The 17,937-nt window shown below is 40.1% G+C and overlaps 2 protein-coding genes and 1 long non-coding RNA gene across 3 annotated transcripts; all 3 read right to left on the bottom strand.

Moving 5' to 3' along the window:
• Window positions 1-78: 78 nt before the first annotated feature.
• LOC139551819 (transgelin-3-like) lies at window positions 79-3,608 on the bottom strand. Its single transcript, XM_071363178.1, has 5 exons — window positions 3,435-3,608; window positions 2,365-2,576; window positions 1,627-1,801; window positions 1,272-1,374; window positions 79-1,013 (listed from the first exon to the last, which is right to left on the bottom strand). Exons 2-5 carry the CDS (start codon window positions 2,542-2,544, stop codon window positions 872-874), a joined length of 600 nt encoding a protein of 199 aa, XP_071219279.1. The 5' UTR covers window positions 2,545-2,576; window positions 3,435-3,608; the 3' UTR covers window positions 79-871.
• Window positions 3,609-4,202: 594 nt separating this feature from the next.
• LOC139551817 (uncharacterized) lies at window positions 4,203-5,394 on the bottom strand. Its single transcript, XR_011670328.1, has 3 exons — window positions 5,261-5,394; window positions 4,860-4,952; window positions 4,203-4,702 (listed from the first exon to the last, which is right to left on the bottom strand). It is a non-coding gene; the product is annotated as an uncharacterized lncRNA (long non-coding RNA).
• A 167-nt stretch (window positions 5,395-5,561) lies between these two features.
• abhd10a (abhydrolase domain containing 10, depalmitoylase a) lies at window positions 5,562-10,439 on the bottom strand. Its single transcript, XM_071363174.1, has 5 exons — window positions 10,200-10,439; window positions 9,271-9,454; window positions 9,047-9,158; window positions 8,571-8,708; window positions 5,562-8,279 (listed from the first exon to the last, which is right to left on the bottom strand). Exons 1-5 carry the CDS (start codon window positions 10,273-10,275, stop codon window positions 7,938-7,940), a joined length of 852 nt encoding a protein of 283 aa, XP_071219275.1. The 5' UTR covers window positions 10,276-10,439; the 3' UTR covers window positions 5,562-7,937.
• Window positions 10,440-17,937: the final 7,498 nt, after the last annotated feature.

Here is a 17,937-nt window from a genome sequence, read left to right as displayed (position 1 = left end):
GCTAAGATTCACCTACCCTGTCGCAAGGGGCAGCAATTCGCTTGAAAGGACAAATGGGGGAGATTGTTCAGTCCAAACCATCATGAAGGATTTAATCCATACAGGCCTAGATGATTTTGAAACCAATTGGGGGAAAATTCTGTAAATATATTCCATAACATGATACATTTCACACAGTACTCGTACATTAAGTAATATAAATTAAACCAGAAAAAACATTCAATACTGAACATTAGCATGCAACAAAGTTATGTGAAAGAAAATTGCTGTATAGCGTTCACATTCCACACTGTAGTAAAAAATAAGACTAGTCGTGCTGTAAATTACCTGAATAAAGAATACTGTAATGTAAAACTATTGTGACTATCATTACAATGACATTTCTAAATAACCAAAAATGTCTTGGACAATGGCACAGTTCCATGCTGTCGTGTCACAACTGTGTTGACAGAAACCTTGGAACACCAGTCTGATGCACAGACAACATATATCCGCACTGATCGAAATGACACACCTGACCATGAGTGAAGGCTGTTTACACAGGCAGCCCAATTCTTATCTTTTCCCCCCCCACTAATTGGTCTTTTGACCAATTGGATCATCTCTGGAAAAAGATCTGTGATTGGTCAAAATACCAATTAGTGGAAAAAATATCAGAGTTGGGCTACCTGTGTAAATGCAGCTGTAGAGCCACTGTGCGCATAAAAGTTTTTTTTGAAGGATGTCTGTAATGCTCCATTAGAGCGCTCAGATTTTCAGTATGAAGTGACATCTAGGGCCCCTATAGAGAGATCATCAGGGAAACTTCACGCTGCCCCTGAGCTAATGAGAGAGCAACTTTGGATCCGTATAGGGGAGCCAAGTGACATTTTTACATTATCTGGCGTGGCATGCCGTACCCTGTCATGCCAGACTGAGACGCCCCTGAGTTGCCGCCCATCTGCATGCCAATCAGACTACGGCCTTGACGCAGCTGCTCCTCAGAAAACTCCCGCCGGTTTCCCTGAGCTTTCCTGAAAGCACAGGAGAGACACAACTGGTCAGTTACCTGCAGTGATAGATGTTTGTACAAGAGAGATTCAAATTTATGTCAGATAGGAAGGCCTACACCTAGAGTAATAACATGGATGCATGAACAAACATCAGAGGTAGTGGGGATTAGGTAATGAGACTCATTGTAAATAGTTAATTTTAGAGTGGTATGTAATAAAGAAATTGACAAATCATTTTTGCTGTTTTGTAGAACTCATTACAGATGATTAGTTTCTTACTTATGAAACCAATCAGGTTCACCACGATATTGACCATCATCCTTTGTGAGTGCCATACTGCCTAGAGCCGACAAGGTCCTTTGCACGGCAGCCATATCCTTCCCTGTAGTCACACAAAATACCAGACAGATATTTCAATATCATATTTGGCTTTAGTTGGTCCTCATTGGTTATAATGCAAATTTGTTTTTGTAGAAGAAAATGTATGATTTGACAAAGTAATCCATTCCAGAAAGTTATATTATATTGAACCGATATATTTACATACCTGAAGTTATCTAACATAACAACTAACAGTTTGCTGCATGTGAGTTTATGCTGGAGTGGAATCACCACTGTATTAGGAGAGCTGTACCTTCCCACAGGTCCACAGTCTGGAAAAGGTCCCCAGTGATCAGCCCATAAGCTTCAGCTGCATGCAGGAACTGGGAGATCTTTTCCATCTGCTTGAAGACCATTTTTGTCTCTGGGATCTTCTTTATGGGCTCTTGACCAGGGGGATATAGGCTGTTAATGAGCCTACAAAGAATCTGTAACGAGATATGAAATGTTGTAATGACAGGATACAACTGGCCTACACCCACCCAGCCTCATCAGGGGTGGCAGTGGTTGGTTGCTTGGAGGAGAAACCCCATAAAACCTAAGGCTATCAAATATGGCACATTATGACCATTGTGGATTAGAATCTGAGATTATCTGTATATGTGTGTTTTAAAGTGTTGCTCCATAATTTGTGTATAATTTCAGCCAGTAGTTTTGAAAGTGGTGCTCACGAGTCAAAATGGGTCTCCGTTTTTTCTGCACTACTCATCCATTTCATATGATATGTTACCCCCCCCAGTTTGCAGTTTGTATGATATGTTAAGAATCCAATTTCTACAATATGTAACAAATTTGTTGTGCAAAAGATCCCAGACTGCATCTTTAAGAGTTAGGTTTAGAATACAGTAAAGGCATGAGGTTATGTTTACATTTTAGTCCTTTAGCAGACACTTTTATCCATAGTGACTTGCAGGAGCAATTAGCGCTATGTGCCTTCCTCTCTAGGCTACCTGCTGCCCTACGTCAACCAGAGTTTGGCTCAGAGACTCACTGTTCCATCTTTGAGCCAGCTCTGGAAGTTCAGTCTCCCAGGCTCTGGTCGCTCTATGTTCCCCCCAACCTGCAAGATGATCCAGTCCACCAGTCTGGCCTCCAGGTCCAGAATATACTTCTGGTCTATCTTCTCCTGAACCTCCCTACTCAGTCCGTAGCTGGGTCCTCTGTTAGCCATGGCTGCCAGTTAGAGACCTTCCAACAGAGGGACTGCAAGGAAAGGGTTCAATTTAATCAATTATTGTGGGCCAATACATAACAATTGAACTGCCATCTAGTTTGAGGATGTGTCAGATGTGTAGGCCTATGCTGCTGGAACCATACACAATGGCTGTGTTTACACACACAGACAGCCCAATTCTGATGTTTTTTCCCACTAATTGGTCTGTTGACCAATCAGATCAGCTCCTTTGCCAACAATCGGGTAAAATATCAGAATTGGGCTGCCTGTGTAAATTTCACTGCTACCTGTGTAGTCTTTGTATTTATAAATAATGTACTCTATGCAGCTCACACAGAATCCCGCCCTGCGCTTTCATTTCTGATGTCATATGTAGGCTATATATAGCTAGATGCGGGCATGCGTAAGCCTCTGACTTCAAGGAGATGCAGATAACGTAGTTGTAAAGTTCAGCAATTTTCTTCATATTCGGACACCTCTAGTTTCATATTGAGAAATGTATAATTTAACCGTGTGAGTGATACTTCTCTCGAAAACAAATTCGAGGAAAATATGATAGAAATGTAATATACGTAGTGGTCCCGTGATGCGCGCGGTGTCACTCGCCACTGGAGAGCATATCCAAGGCAGGATTTATGAAACGCCATAATGCACTTGCATAGATAGGCAAAAGGCAAATGGATCCCCCCCAAAATAAAGTTCCTCTCGGACATTCGAGCTATGTAAATAACTTAGGCAAAACGGTCTGGATACACTCCCGCTAAGGGAAAATACTGCAAGTGCAAGCAAAATGTATTAATTTATTATAGCGTGCGCAATACATCTAGGCCCATTCGGAATGTCATTCGTCTCAGCACATTATTTTTCCATTTCATTCGTTTACTTACTAATTTTAAATGAATGTATGGTCCGCTTCGCTCTGGTCCTGGTCGTTAGTCCCGCTCTGCAGTCACATTCTGTTCAAACTGTACATCTTTGAGGGGTGCAGTACCAAGCTCAGCATCCCTACTCAGCAACCGTTCTCGGACTCGCCACAGCTTTCAGAGCCACGCGAGTTAAGTGATGCCTCAGCGCCTCTGACAGGGGATTTAAGGAATGAATTCATGGCCAAACGGGAGAAACGTCACAACATCCAGTGAAAATGTCCAGGAATGGTTTTAGGACCACATTACCCTTCAATAATTTACTGGGAGTTCATTCCAATTATTTCATTAATATATTGTAGGCCATCAATGATTCAATTTGCATGATTTGTATATAATCTTTACCAGTTAATTTTACTACCATGGTTTATGTGTATGTGCTTTCTCTATGTTGATCAAAACATTGATATGTTTGTTGTACGTTTACATTTTAGTCATTTAGCAGACGCTCTTATCCAGAAAGACTTACAGTTAGTGCATTCATCTTAAGATAGCTAGGTGGGACAACCACATATCACAGGCATAGAAAGGAGGGATTATTTAAGATACTGTTTGATTCAAAAGTAATTCGAATCAAGGCATATTTGCCTTCATCTCGACGAAACCACGTGTTTATAATTCCTATAAAATAGTTTATATTCATATACTTACTTAAATGCATGTCACAGAAATACAGTAGCTTATGCTATATGAAAAACGTCCATGGAGAAACTAAACATACATACGAAAAAATTGCATTTTCCTTTAAATGTTTATTTTGACAGAATAAACAGGACAATAGGCTACATACAGTAAATGCATTCTGCAAGCTATACACTCTTACGTCAAGGACAGCGCGGTAGAGAAAGCACATTTAGCGCAGTGATTGTATTCATCCACCCTCACGGAGGAGATGCTACTGTCCATAACACTGTGTCTGCTCAGCATCTCCACAACACATCTACTGTCGACCTGTCAAGGTGAGTACAAGCATTACCCAGCATCTCCATAAAGAGGAGCCTGTTGTTTTCCCTGGAAGACATAAATGCAATCTGACTATTTAAAAACGCATGCCAACAGCAGAGTTACACATTATATGAATGTGTAAGGCGTGTTCTAAATAGGACATGTTTGGGGTCTCGTTACGGTTATCTATGGGCGACTTAAGTAGCCTTAGAGTGGTCGAACATCAGGTGTCCCATATCCATGTAATACTTGGCATCTTTTCGGAGTTGTGTCCAGTGCTCATTGGCCTTGGGTAGAGAGAGCAATATATCATGGCAATGCAAACATACACCCATACATATTTACACAGGTGGAAAGCTTGAACTAATCAAAGGCAATACAAAATCCATTCACATAATACAATGAAAATCTATACACACAATACAATGGTAGATGTGGAGGCACCTGTTCTTGAACAGTGTAAGCCCACTGGTTCTGGTTGGGATCCCAGTATCCTGAGGATCTCATCAGTCTGATGAATCACGTAGCTTCCTCTTCCTTTAGGAATGAAGCAGCAAAAACCGGTGTTAAAAAATATTGCTATTGCACATTTCTGTTTAGTAATTGATAAAACATCTTATTTTGAGATTGCTTCTGACGTGAAAAAATAAAATCTTAATCCAGTTGTGTAAATGACCAAAACAAAATGTATTTTGACAATATATGACACTAACATAATATGCCTACATTGCCCCAAAAACCTTAATAAATCAGACTGCTGCAACATCTCATAGCTTTCAACCATCAACCTGTTAAAGGTATTTAAGGGAGTTCTGGAAAAGGTAGCAGAAATAAGTTAGATTTACCTGAAGCTGGAGACGTGAACTGTTGCTCTGTGGCATGTGAGAGTCTCTGGCCTGGAATCTCACAAACGGATGTGAAGGGAACAGAACTCTCTTTCACAGGGAATGGAGAAATCCCTAAGGAATGAATACCAGCAAGCGTGCAAGTTAGCAACCTGTTTCTGTGTCAGAGCTCAGATATAGAAATAGGCCTTTCACACAAAGTCGTCTGGCTAGGCTGGTCCTTTCAAGCTCTTAAAAACAAGTCTAGCACTGAGGATCACATAGTAGAGACCCTGTACAGACACTTGGTTTCCACTCCGACTTAACAAATATTTAGGTTTATTTACTGTAAAGGATAAGCATATCTCATTCTTAATAAAAGCTCAATGTTGACCAATTTAAGGAAAGCAGTGTGTATGTATAATATATATCAGAAACAAGACACTATACATGTTTGGAAATGGCTCATTTAAAAAAGAAAAAAAAGAGGCCTATCTGATGTACAGTATGAGAGAAATAAACAAGTGAAAATGTGCAAACGAATGTGTTAGGCCCATCCTAAAACGTTCATCCATAAGTTCTGGTACTTTGCTTATCGGCGTCAGCTTCAGATGCATTGTTAGCATCACTGTACAGTGAGCTAGCCCATCAATTCTGCAACATAGTACTATCACCTAGAAACATTTAACTGTGATATAGAACATGTCGAAAACAAACTTAGTTCACAAGATGAAACATTTCGGATAGAGATTGTGATACTTTTGTATATATAGTGTATGAGGACACCACTTCAAATTTGTGGATTCGGCTATTTCAGCCACAACCGTTGCAGACAGGTGCATAAAAATTGTGCACACAGCCATGCAATCTCCATAAACAAACGTTGGCAGTAGAATGGCCTTACTGAAGAGCTCAGTGACTTTCAACGTGGCACCGTCATAGGAAGCCACCTTTACAAGTCAGTTCGTCAAATTTCTTCCCTGGTAGAGCTGCCCCGGTCAACTGCAGGTGATGTTATTGTGAAGTGGAAATGTCTAGGAGCAACAACGGCTCAGCTGCGAATTGGTAGGCCACACAAGTTTACAGAATAGGACCGCCGAGTGCTGAAGCGCATAAAAATAATCTGTCCTCGGTTGCAACACTCATTAACGAGTTCCAAACTGCCTCTGGAAGGAACATCAGCAGAAGAACTGTTAGTCGGGAGCTTCGTGAAATGGGTTTCTATGGCCAAGCAGCCGCATACAAGCCTAAGATCACCATGTGCAATGCCAAGCGTCGGCTAGAGTGGTGTAAAGCTCGCCGCCATTGGATTCTGGAGCAGTGGAAACGTGTTCTCTGGAGTGATGAATCACACTTCACCACTGGCAGTTTGGGGAAAGGCCCTTCCTGTTTCAGCATGAATTAATGTCCATGATTTTTGAATGAGATGTTCGACAACCAGGTGTCCACATACTTTCGGTCATGTAGTGCATGTTGGAAACCAACGACATCAAGTCCTAACCACTTTTAGCTGACAATGTACTAGGCAGTGTATCTGGGATCACATTACACTAATGACAGCTTACCATCACTGTATGACAGTAGCCACACATGGCATTTTATCCAATTAAATCAGAAAGTTGACTATACTAAAACATGAGCTGCCTACACGGCAATGCTTTTCACTTAATTACCTGTGCTTCTTAGGCCAGTCAAACATACCAGGCCATCTCATGCTACTTACTGTTCAATCATTATTTGAAATCTGTCATTTTGGAATGGGCAATACTTGCAACAAAACCAACATGAACTGGGCCAACATTGAAAAGTTACCCAGAGTGACAGTTGAAATTACATTTAAAAAAGTTATCATTCTGGACTGCACTAAAATCACACCATAATATATATTCTACACTAAAATGTTAAAATATATTAAAATGTAACACAATGCTCAGTTCTACATGAGTTGTCATGCAGTCAATATTCTGTTCTGACCTTGTGTGCAAAATTAAATGGCATGGACAAAGCAATACAAACATAGATATGTTGTGTCAGCAATGGAACCAAACAGCAAATACAGACAGCATAAGAAATGGGCAACGCATGGACATCAGCATTAGAATCAAACATTACAGTTGAGTAAAGTCCTTTTTCAACTGATTGTTCCAGCTGGACACCAGGATGAGTAGCTGCAGCAGCTAATGGGGTTTCATAATAATAGAAATACATAGTGAAGTGCCTAAAATACTGTGCTGATATTTGCTGCCTCCTATTGGTCTTTAAGGGCACATGCATAAATATAACAAAGGCACATCACACTTGTTTGAATAAAATTGACAGTGGATAAAATAAATGTCTCACAAATGGACATAATGCATCTGTACCTGATGGGCTACTGTAATAGGAGTGATCCCTACTCATTGAAGGTTTAACGGAATATCAGACCACATTGTGGGAATAAATCAAAACTGTTCACAGCAGGCCCAAGAAGTTTGGTAGTCGTGGGAACAAAGTGTCATGGCAATGGTAAATACAAATCCTAATAAAAAGGCATGGAGAGAGCCGGGAGAAAACACAAGAGCTCATTTTCTTCACAGTGTGTGTTTGGTACAATAGCACCTTCGATACTGTAACGCATTGGGAACCGAACGGCCTGAGTGCGGAAAAGTTGGGGTCGGGGTGGTAGGAGTCACCCACAGCATTGTCCTGATTTGGCCACTCAAACCAACGTGGTCAGCTTGTCTATGAGGTCATCGATGGTGTAGACTATGAGCTTGATGTCCTCCTTTTCTGCCATGCGGTGCTGGCCATGCTTGCGCAAGATGACGTCAACGTCGTTGCTAAGCACACGCTCAGCTAGCTGCATGGAGACGTGCCAAGGCACATCCTGGTCCTTCATCCCATGGATGAGCCTCACCGGGCAAGTCACTGGAATGGGGCTCTGCAGAACGCAGTGCTGCTCTGCCTCCTTCAGGAACTCTGTGGTGAACGTGATGGAGCCCTCCTCATTGTGTTTGGTAGGAACCACCCACTGCCCCTTCTCTTCAATCTCCTTCCTCACCTACAATGACAAAATGATACCATTTTATTTTGGGGGTAAAGACATTATCTAAGATGGCAGCCATTTAAAAAATGTGCTTAGTATAGATGTTTCAATTGTAATTCCATCCAAATGTTGTTCTTGCAATTTCAAGATTAAACGCATGTCCCTTTCCTTTGAACCACCTTCAGTGTATTGATATGACTCATTTAATCAAGCGTCTGTCATTAGGGGAAATGTGCATTGGTCTGTATACAGAGCCTGTTAAGGTTATTGAAAACTCCAGATGGTTTATTCTGAATGCTGACTCACCTCAATAGGAAGTGTATTGTAGACCGTTACAAAGTGGTCAGCTGCTGTAGAGATGCCAACCATGGCCGCAGTTCTTTCTGGACGAGCTATAGCTGCCAGGCACATCAGCCAGCCGCCCATACTGGAGCCAACCAGAATCTGCAACATCAGAACAATTAGCTAGATCAGAAATGATCTTCTAAATGACAGCACTGATATCTCTAGTGTCAATTACGCATGCCGGAGGATCCAAAGGCTTATTATACAACTGCAGGCCAAGTCGAGGTATATTAACCCTAAAATCCTCCAGAGGTTTATTATTAACTCAGTGGACAATTCACACTGAAATCTGTAACAGTTTTACATCAACTACCATCCCAAATGGTTATACAATATTATACATGAGTCTGTGCAGGTCTATTTCAGCTAACAATACTTTGGATTACACTGGCTGATTAGAATTCGTCTCATCATAGAAACGGAGAGGAACTACTTACTTGTGGCCCCTCCACAAGCTCGTCCAATACATATAGAACATCCCTCTTCCAAGTGCCAACAGTGCCATCTACTATTTCACCTTCAGAAGACCCACAGCCTGTATAGTCAAACCTGGAAAGACCACATAGATCTGCAAAGATTGGTTTTCCTGACTAATTGAACTGACATACTGGCATGCATGCAACTTTTTTTTTTATCACTGAAAATACTATAGCTAACTTACCGTAGGTAAGAGTGGCCTAGTGACTGGCAGAACTCCTCAAGGGCTTCTGCTTTCTTCCCACCCATGTTTGAGGCAAACCCCGGCAAGAACACTACCCCTGGGCTCTTCCCCTTCACTTTTCTATAAGCCAGTTTCGGCTGGTCTGGGCGTGTAGCATAATGCACTGTAGACTTATGTCTCACTCCTGTAAAACAGAAACATTACATACTTCCCCAACCCATTAGCTAGGTCAATCATGCAATACATGATTTCATGAGATTACAATGATAGCCATGTGGCGCAGGGGTTATTTACAACGGTTTTGTTTGTGGCTCCAATTTGGATTTGTTTCTTGTTCGACACCTCTGACCAATCATGCTCTGTTCTGACTGATGTAGATATTACGTAGCTGGTTAACCCTCATTAGTTAGCCAATACTGACAAATAACTGTCGGCGAGTTAGCTCCAGGTTCGCGTTAACAGGGTAACGTTACTTTCCCGTAACTACCTAGTTAGCTATCTATTTAGGGTTGTGCAGCAAAAGACGATATAGCCAAGCCATACATTATATCAAATTAGCCAACTACTGTAGTTCGCTAGCTGGGCTAGTTGGCCTTGCTTGGCTGGGTTAGCGTTACAGTTAGTTAACGTTAGCTAGTTATCTAACTAACGTTAACGCAACTAACGCTAACCGACTTGGTTTTTGAAGCAATGATTTCGTAGAAAGAACATTCGTTTGAAAATCTGTCTAGTTACCTAGCCAGTAGACGTTTTTCGTTAAGGATTTAGCTATTGGTTAATTAGCTAGCTAGTTAACTCATTGTATCGTTAATTTCCTATTGTGGTGTAGCGACACACCCCCTGACGTTATTGTTTTTATGGAAGTAAGTCTGCATTACGCAAAGTTTAATAGTTGGGACATGAATTAAACACTTTTAGCTAGTACTCACCCGAAAACATAATATCTTGTCTTTGGACATTTAATTGGAAAACCCTGCTGAAACGCCTTACTAAAATATACGCCATCGCCAATCTGACAAGGATCCGACCTTATTGAACTAGCTGGTGCATTTGAATGACACCGACTGATTAGCTAGCCAGCCAGCCTTCCAGTTCCGGGTCCTACCAACCCCTGCGCTGGATGAACAAAACAAATACAAATACAGATACAGAAATATACAAACAAGAGTACATTAACCTAACAGACAGGGGTATTACATATCAAAATACATTTTTAATTTGTCAAAAAGTTTTATGGTCCGTATTGCTTTTTGTTTTTTACATTTACTGATAATTTCAAAATAATATTTCAATTCTATCTTAAATAATGTGAAGAGGGGTTTGTTCTCTGCCCACTTCATTTTATGGCTAAATAATCTTCCATGAAAAATAAACAAATTAACAAATGAAAGTTAAATCAGGGTCCATATAATTTGGATCAAAATAAAACATAATATCAGGGTCTCTCAAATTAAAATTAATAGTCGTTTCTTTTCAAATAAAGTCTTCCAACTCACTCCAAACTCTTCTGACATAAGAACAGTCTCAAAATAAATGGTCAAGAGTTTCTGGTTCACAACCACAAAATACGCATTTGTTATCAATAGCTATTTTGAATCTGTGTATAATAAAGGTCTTTACAGGGTAGATTCTATGAATGAGTTTGTATGATACTTCACCTTATTAGATTTACGGTATTTGACTGAGGTAAAGACAGTTTCAAGTTGGATATTCGACGGATATTTGCCTGTAGTTTTCCTTACGTCCACCAACAGCAGTTAGGGACCATCAACATAGTGACAAATCTAATTTTTCAAATTTCAATAGCTCTTTAACCATTACTCCTAAAACGTTCAAAACTGGTTGTAGCTAACCCGATGGCATAGACACACATTGCACACACTTTTATTTTGTCGATTTACATCTCACACTATTTTAAATTATTTATTTACAATTTTGAATTTCAATAGCTCTTTGGTCATATGACCTACTGACTTCAAACAAGGTTCAGAATGTACCCTCAGTGGGCCTATATATTGCACACCCTTTAGTTTGTCCATTTTCATCTCACACGTTTTTACATGAATTTTTCAAACGTTCAAATTTCAGTAGTTCCTTGGTCATGTGACCTACTGACTTCAAACAAGGTTCAGAATGTACCCTCAGTGGGCCTACACATTGCACACCCTTTAGTTTGTCCATTTTCATCATCATCATTTTGAAGTCAGTAGGTCACATGACCAAGGAGCTATTGAAATTTGAAAGTTTGACAAATTCATGTAAAATTGAGTGAGATGAAAAGGGACAAACTAAAGGGTGTGCAATGTGTAGGCCTACTGAATGTACATTCTGAACCTTGTTTGAAGTCAGTTTTTCACATGCCCAAGGAGCTATTGAAATTTGAATGTTTGACAAATTCATGTAAAATTGAGTGAGATGAAAATGGACAAACTAAAGGGTGTGCAATATAGAAGAGTATTCAGTCGACATTTTGAACCTTGTTTGAGTCAAGGTCACATGACCAAGGAGCTATTGACATTCAAATGTAAAACAAGTTTGTACCTAGTTTACGCTCCCTAACTAATTCAACTAGGAATAGAAAATGCTGCTCACATTTTCACATGTTTATTAGCTTTGGAAAGTAAATTAATGTCCAAATCGTGAAAATAAGACCTGTGCAATGATGTGCGCAATTTTTCCAACATCATGACACTTATTTGGAATCTGTGGCTCAAGTGGTTAAAAAGCTATTGAGGTTTGAAAGCACGAATATCCGTTGAATATCCAACTTGAAACTGTCTTTACCTTGGTCAATATTTGCCAGACAACAAGACTTTGTTCCAGTTCAATTGTCCTAGTGCTTTATTCCAGTACTATTTAGCAGAGGGAATAGTACCATCTTGACAGTTTTCTTATATACATGTTATTACATTTATAGTTTAAAATATAAATTCCTTCTAGATGTATTGAGGTTACAAAATCCTCAACAGTTGCACTTGGAGTATTGTTATATTCTCCTAAACGAAGAATAGCACCTCTAGGGATAGCTCTAACAATTATTTGAAACTCCTCAGGAGTGAATGTAACATTGTGTGTTCTCATGAATTTTGGATAATCATATAGTTGTCCATCATTATTCAATAATTGTTAAACCCAGATAATGCTGTTGTCAAACCAGTTCTGGAAAAACATGTATTTTATGTATTTATTATTCCAGATTGTATATCTATGTGGGGAAAAATACATCAGGTTCCAAGTTAAAATACTTGTTTATGAAAGTTAGCAAGCTTATTAAAAGGGATCTTACCCACATCAAAGTTTCATTTGAGTAAGAATTCTAGACCACCAATCTGTTGGAAAATGAAATTAGGGATTATATTCTAAATGCAATCATAATTTCTTGAATCGTTTTGTATCCATTTGATCTTAAAGATTAGGTTTTAAAATCCAGAGCATTCAACCCTCCCTAACGTTGGGTGCTACATATTACCGCTTTTCTTAAATAATGAGGTTTATTCCTCCATATGAAGTTAAATAATTTAGTATCAAGCATTGTAGTTAGAGGAACATCCAATGCAAGGGAGGTATAATGTAACGATCGTCGTATCGATGAGAAGGAGAAGCCCAAGGTGCAGCGTGGTAAGTACTCATAATTACTTTTAATGAATACTAATAAAAACGATAACGAACAGTTCTGCCAGGTGAACATACACTAAACAGAAAACAACCACCCACAACACACAATGGAAAATAGGCTACCTAAGTATAGCTCCCAATCAGAGACAACGATAGACAGCTGCCTCTGATTGGGAACCACACCAGGTCAAACACAGAAATAGACAACCTAGACATACAACATAGATTGCCCACCCACATCACACCCTGACCAAACAAAACATAGAAACATACAAAGCAATCTATGGTCAGGGCGTGACATATAAACTAATCTGGACAGACCTTCAGAATTTTACAAAAGTACACATACAGATAAAGAAAGATCTCTTAATAACCAGGAGTTAAATATCTTTCCAATTTTCTCTACAATAGGAGAAATATAAGTTGGCCCTTTCTTTCTGATCTTTGCTAACTTTAATACCAATATACGTGATCACGTATTTTACAGGGATATTACATACTGAATTTAAGTCACATCTTTTCAACGCAAATAATTCACATTTCCTAATATTCAGAGATTAACCAGATACAAGTGAGAAGGCATTAATACACCCAATAGCTGTCCTGACTTCATTATTATCTTCTTTTTTAAATGTTGGTGTCGTCAGCCAATTATGAACATTGTATCTCTTTATCTTGTATCTGAATACCCCTAAAACTATCCTTATTGATATAAAGTGCCGTATCTTGTGTGACCAATAAAAATAAGAAAGGAGAAACTGGGCATCCTTTTTTAATTCCACGTCTAATGTCGAATTTCTGTGAAGTTCCATGGGATAATTTAACAGAAGTGTTACTATTATTGTAAAGTGTCTTAATTACTGTAACAAGTGCAAAAGGAGTCGGGAAGCAAGTTCAGGGAGTGCATCATTTAATAAACAAAACAAGAACCACGAACAACGCACAGACAGGAAACTGAAACAATAACACCTGGGGAAGGAACCAAAGGGAGTGACATATATAGGGAAGGTAATCAGGGAAGTGATGGAGTCCAGGTGAGTGACGCACAGGTGCGCGTAACGATGGGCACAGGTGTGTGCCATAATGAGCAGCCTGGTGACCTAGAGGCCGGAGAGGGAGCACATGTGACAATTACACTTACAACCAAAAAAATCGAAGTCTCAAAAAGAAAATAATGCCTTGTAAAAGTCTACAAATAAAATAAACCTTTCTTCCATAATGTGCTCATTGTAGTCTATCAAGTCCAATACTAGTCGAATATTATTACATATACAGTATGTCTTCCCTTCATAAAACCATCAATGATTTGGTCAAGACCTTTTTTAAGTCTTTCTGCAACTAGCTTTCCATCATTGTTCATTAATGTGATTGGTCTCCAATTTTCTAACATCATAGGATCTTTGTTTTGTTTGGGGATTACATAAATGAGGCCCTATGTCATAGAAACAGGCAGGACCCCTAAATCAATTGCCTCCTTAAAATCATTAAATATAAATTCAACAATATCTTCCTGAAAATATTTATAGAACTCACTAATAAGGCCATCATTTCCTGGAGATGTGTTCTCTTTTAACTTGCTGATAATTAATTAATTTCCTTAATAGAAATATATTCATCACAAGACATTTGGAAGTCTTCATCTATGAATTTTGCATATTCTTTGACAGAGTCTTGAAAGGCAGATATGTCACTAGTTGTCACTAGTTGTAACGATTCTCGTCTGGTGAAGGAGAAGAGGACCAAAATGCAGCGTGGTAAGTGTTCATCATATTTTTCATAAAAACTGAACACTACACAAAATAACGAGAAAACGAAACAGTTCTGCAAGATGAACAGACACTAAACAGAAAATAAACATCCACAACCAAAATGGGGAAAACAGGCTACCTAAGTATGATTCTCAATCAGAGACAACGATCGACAGCTGCCTCTGATTGAGAACCATACCAGGCCAAACACAGAAATACAACAACATAGAAAAAAGAACATAGACTACCCACCCCAACTCACGCCCTGACCAACCTAACACAAAGACATAAAAAAGGAACTAAGGTCAGAACGTGACACTAGTAGGACAGGCATTACTGGTGTAAAGATTACCATAGAATTCTGAAACATATTTTGAAATATCTTTGGGGTTTTCATTTTCTTTGCTATCTAAACTCAGCAAAAAAAGAAATTTCCCTTTTTCGGGACGCTGTCTTTCAAAAATAATTAGTAAAAATCCAAATAACTTCACAGATCTTCATTGTAAAGGGTTTAAACACTGTTTCCCATGCTTGTTCAATGAACCATAAACAATTAATGAACATGCACCTGTGGAACGCTCGTTAAGACACTAACAGCGTACAGACGGTAGGCAATTAAGGTCACAGTTATGAAAACTTAGGACACTAAAGAGACTTTTCTACTGACTCTGAAAAACACCAAAAGAAAGATGCCCAGGGTCCCTGCTCTTCTGCGTGAACATGCCTTAGGCATGCTGCAAGGAGGCATGGCGACTTCAGATGTGCCCAGGGCAATAAATTGCAATGTCCATACTGTGAGACGCCTAAGACAGCGCTACAGGGAGACAGGACGGACAGCTGATCGTCCTCGCAGTGGCAGACCATGTGTAACAACACCTGCACAGGATCGGTATATCCGAACATCACACCTGCGGGACAGGTACAGGATGGCAACAACAACTGCCTGAGTTACTCCAGGAACGCACAATCCCTTCATCAGTGCTCAGACTGTCCGCAATAGGCTGAGAGAGGCTGGACTGAGGGCTTGTAGGCCTGTTGTAAGGCATGTCCTCACCAGACATCACCGGCAACAACGTTGCCTATGGGCACACCGTCGCTGGACCAGACAGGACTAGCAAAAAGTGCTCTTCACTGATGAGTCGCGGTTTTGTCTCATCAGGGGGGATGGTCGGATTTGCGTTTATCGTTGAAGGAATGAGCGTTACACCGAGGCCTGTACTCTGGAGCGGGATCGATTTGGAGGTGGAGGGTCCGTCATGGTCTGGGGCGGTGTGTCACAGCATCATCGGACTGAGCTTGTTGTCATTTCAGGCAATCTCAACGCTGTGCATTACAGGGAAGACATCCTCCTTCCTCTTGTGGTACCCTTCCTGCAGGCTCATCCTGACATGACCCTCCAGCATGACAATGCCACCAGCCATACTGCTCGTTCTGTGCGTGATTTCCTGCAAGACAGGAATGTCAGTGTTCTGCCATGGCCAGCGAAGAGCCCGGATCTCAATCCCATTGAGCACATCTGGGACCTGTTGGATCGGAGGGTGAGGGCTAGGGCTAGGGCTAGGGCCATTCCCCCCAGAAATGTCCGGGACCTTGCAGGTGCCTTGGTGGAAGAGTGGGGTAACATCTCACAGCAAGAACTGGCACATCTGGTGCAGTCCATGAGGAGGAGATGCACTGCAGTACTTAATGCAGCTGGTGGCCACACCAGATACTGACTGCTGTTTTTGATTTTGGCCTCCCCTTTGTTCAGGGACACATTATTCAATTTCTGTTAGTCACATGTCTGTGGAACTTGTTCAGTTTATGTCTCAGTTGTTGAATCTTGTTATGTTCATACAAATATTTACAGATGTTATGTTTGCTGAAAATAAACGCAGTTGAGTGTGAGAGAACGTTTCATTTTTTGCTGAGTTTATATTAAGCTTATGAACAGAGGTAAATTCAGAATGTTTTTTTTCCCCCTTCCTCCAACCATTTCCTTCTTGATCTTACAAATGCCCCTTTTGCTCTCTCTTCATACATGCGGTCCATTTCTAGTTGTAAAGAAAATAGTTCACCTTCCCTCAATCTTTTAAGTTCAGCAATTTCTTTACCTCTCTTCATGGCTGTTTGTCTTATTTCACACTTCATTAATTCCCAATATTTCCCATAAGACCCAACAAATAGTTGTGCTTTCCCCCAATTTTCTTGTATAATATCTTTGACATTCATCTTGAAATTATCATTTTCCAACAGCCTACTGTTGAGTATCCAATAACTCCGATTCGGTTTATTAGATCCATTAATATTTAAAGATAAGGATATAACTTTATGATCAGTAAGAGTTGATGGTTCAATGGATACCTTGACTACAGTGTTATATAATGAATTAGAAATCAACCAGAAGTCAATTCTTGACTGTCTTTACATTTTATTTTTATTTTATTTATTTCACCTTTATTTAACCAGGTAGGCTAGTTGAGAACAAGTTCTCATTTGCAACTGCGACCTGGCCAAGGTAAAGCAAAGCAGTTTGACACATACAACAACACAGAGTTACACATGGAATAAACAAACGTATAATCAATGATACAGTAGAAAAATCTATATACAGCATGTGCAAATGAGGTAGGATAATAGAGATAAGGCAATAAATAGGCTATGGTGGCAAATTAGTTACAATATAGCAATTATACACTGGAATGGTAGGATGTGCAGAAGATGAATGTGCAAGTTGAGATACTGGGGTGCAAAGGAGCAAGATAAATAAATAAATAAATACAGTATGGGGATGAGGTAGATTGGATGGGCTATTTACAGATGAGCTATGTACAGGTGCAGTGATCTGTGAGCTGCTCTGACAGCTGGTACTTAAAGCTAGTCAGGGAGGTAAGAGTCTCCAGCTTCAGAGATTTTTTGCAGTTCGTTCCAGTCATTGGCAGCAGAGAACTGGAAGGAGAGGCGGCCAAAGGAAGAATTGGCTTTGGGGGTGATCATACCTGCTGGAGCGCGTGCTACGGTGGGTGCTGCTATGGTGACCAGTGAGCCGAGATAAGGCAGGACTTTACCTAGCAGAGACTTGTAGATGACCTGGAGCCAGTGGGTTTGGCGACGAGTATGAAGCGAGGGCCAGCCAACGAGAGCATACAGGTCGCAGTGGTGGGTACTATATGGGTCTTTGGTGACAAAAACATGTCCTTGTTACTCCAAGTGAAGTCCTTTTTACCAGGATATTTAGATCTCCAAGACCAATAAATAGATTATTAAACAATGCTGGATCTGTTAGGATGGGGATATCTGTCAATCATCACATTAGATACAGAAT

The sequence above is a fragment of the Salvelinus alpinus genome, chromosome 24 (genome assembly GCF_045679555.1).
Source record: "Salvelinus alpinus chromosome 24, SLU_Salpinus.1, whole genome shotgun sequence".
NCBI classification, from domain to species: domain Eukaryota; kingdom Metazoa; phylum Chordata; class Actinopteri; order Salmoniformes; family Salmonidae; genus Salvelinus; species Salvelinus alpinus.
This window is presented reverse-complemented; position numbering and strand designations above follow the sequence as displayed.